The sequence below is a fragment of the Acomys russatus genome, chromosome 18 (genome assembly GCF_903995435.1).
Source record: "Acomys russatus chromosome 18, mAcoRus1.1, whole genome shotgun sequence".
Lineage (NCBI taxonomy): Eukaryota > Metazoa > Chordata > Mammalia > Rodentia > Muridae > Acomys > Acomys russatus.
In genome coordinates, this window is record NC_067154.1 from 15493939 (window position 1) to 15496264 (window position 2326).

A 2326-nucleotide genomic window follows, 5' to 3' on the forward strand; every position below is an offset into this window, starting at 1 on the left:
ACAGGTTTGGGAAAGGAGCAGACAAGTAGCCTTTAGAAATGTTCCTTCTTAGGAAAGACAGCCCTAAAACCATGGGGTTCATGACTGAACCCTAAAGTGAGAGAGCAGAAGAATGGACAGCTCATCAAAGCAGAAGGGTCATGACTGAGCCACCAGATAAGGGAGCAGAAAGGACATCAGGAGGACATTAGGAGAGACCACTTAAGGCAAAAGAGGAGGAGAGGTGGCCGTCACAGATAGCATGGTGGGACACCAGGCTATTAGAAAAGGCTCCTGGAAAAGTATTCTGACTCTTACATCTTGAAGGGGCCTGGTTTCTAGTAACTGAGCCCTAGAAGTATGTAACCCAGCACCCAGGAGGTTGAGGCAGGAACATTCAAAGTTCGAGGGCAGCCTCAGCTGCATTGCACAAATCTGCCTCAGACAAACAAAACACACAGACAATCTCTGGGTTCTGTCTCAGGGGAGAGCATAAGTCTGAACACTCCACATTCTTTTAAGAAAAATGTCCTTTGAAGCGAAGCCAAGTGAGTTGACAGCCTGAGTCAGCCCTCTGTCACTTCGAGCTACGTGACCTCAGCAAGGACTATTTTCCCTTCTGTCCCAGTTTTCTGTCACTGAAGGACATTAGAGCATGGGTCTGTAGCCTGAAACCGTCAGTCAGTCAGTTGAAGAGACCAGATCTGCAGCCCAGAGAAACCAGGGCATAACCCCCCTACAGTTTGTTCTAACCACTAAAAGTACATCTAGTGAAATTTCTGAAATCGGCTTTATTGGCAAAAGTTGCAGTCAATTAGATGTTGGGAACCAAGACTTGTTGGTCACTGATGCAAATACAAATTAATTTGGAGGAGGCCTTGGGTGAGTGAAGGTGGGACTCCAAGATTCATGAGCATGCCTGCGTAACAGCTCCCTCTACTCTCAATTCTGTTCTTCAGCTATGGACAAAAAGGAAGACTGTACTTTGCCTTTACTTTCCGTAGACGATCTTGGCTGAATATATCCCTTAATCGATCTTTAAAATTCTCCCCAGCAAAATAATAGAGAAAAGGATTGAAGCAGCTGTTGGCTGCAGCCAAGCCCAGTGTGATGACCATGGCCTTATGTAACTCATCTCCGCACGAATCCGGACTCCACGTGAGCAAGTGGAGGGTCCGCAGTGCGTGGTAAGGCAGGAAACAGAGGAGGAAGATGATCATGGTGATGATGATGGTGGTCAGCGCCTTCCTATGAGAAGCCCGCAGACCCGATTCCGGAATCTCCACCTTTACCAAGGCCCGAATGATCAGCAGGTAACAGACGGTGAGTGTAAGAAACGGAAGCAGGAAGCCTGCCACTAACGCAATGTGGTTCATGATCAGAAGGCTGTTCACCTTCTGGGTACTCAGCTCCAAGCACGATGTAATGTTGTTCTTCGTCTCGCAACCATGCCTCAGAAGCATCGCTGAGGAAGCCATGATAAAAACCCATATCATCCCACAGAGGATCCAGGCGCTCCTGATGCTGGTGACGTGGAGCAGCTGGAAGGGGTGGACAGTGGCCAGGAAACGCACAACGCTCAGCACGGTTAGGAAATAAATGCTGGTGTACATGTTGACATACAAGGAATAAGACATAATTCTGCAGGCCAGGTCCCCAAAGATCCAGTTGGAGCCTCTGAAGTAATAGTCTGCCCTGAAGGGCAGGGTGCTTATGAACAGGAAATCTGAAATGACCAGGTTGAGCATGAAAACATTCACAGATGTGGACTTCTTGTAAGTCTGTAGGAAGACATATATGGAAAAGCCATTTCCCAAGGCTCCCCAGACAAATATTATCAGGTATATGATAGGGTAAAATTCCTTCTTGAAGTTTTCTATTGTGCAGTTTCCGCCACTGTTATTGGGTAAGGCCCCGGTTGCTTCCATTTCTTCTACGGAGTTGGACAGAGGCTATGACATAAGTTTTCTGTCTAGATTGGGTTAAAAAAATAAATGCAAAAAAATTACTTTGCACAATTCCACGTTTCTTCCTGATTACGGAACAAACAGTAGCCATGTTCAGCCTCACGTGGAGCTAATCAAGTTTCTCCAACACCTTCTGGCCTCTGTTGGCATCAGGCATACATATAGTGGACCTGCAGGCATGCAGGCAGAACATCCACAAATAAAAGCAACCTTAGAACATCAGAAAAGCAGAAAGAGAAAAGCTAAAGGGTACAAGGATGACAGGTTCCTGCCGGGGATTGGTCTGGTGCTATGCATTCAAGTGCTAAAATACTGGCCCCCAAAATCTGACTGCAGTCCAGAGACATACTCACATACACCAAGTGATATTGTGCAAACTT

General features: G+C 46.6%; 1 protein-coding gene across 1 annotated transcript; it reads right to left on the bottom strand.

The window, feature by feature from the left end:
* Nucleotides 1-938: 938 nt before the first annotated feature.
* Nucleotides 939-1959, bottom strand: Cysltr2 (cysteinyl leukotriene receptor 2). Its single transcript, XM_051160595.1, has one exon. The coding sequence runs from the start codon at nt 1905-1907 to the stop codon at nt 939-941; it is 969 nt and encodes a 322-aa protein (XP_051016552.1). The 5' UTR covers nt 1908-1959.
* Nucleotides 1960-2326: the final 367 nt, after the last annotated feature.

Coding starts and splice junctions, on each gene's coding strand:
- Cysltr2 (XM_051160595.1), bottom strand. CDS start 1,907: ATGGAAGCAACCGGGGCCTTACCCAATAACAGTGGCGGAAACTGCACA.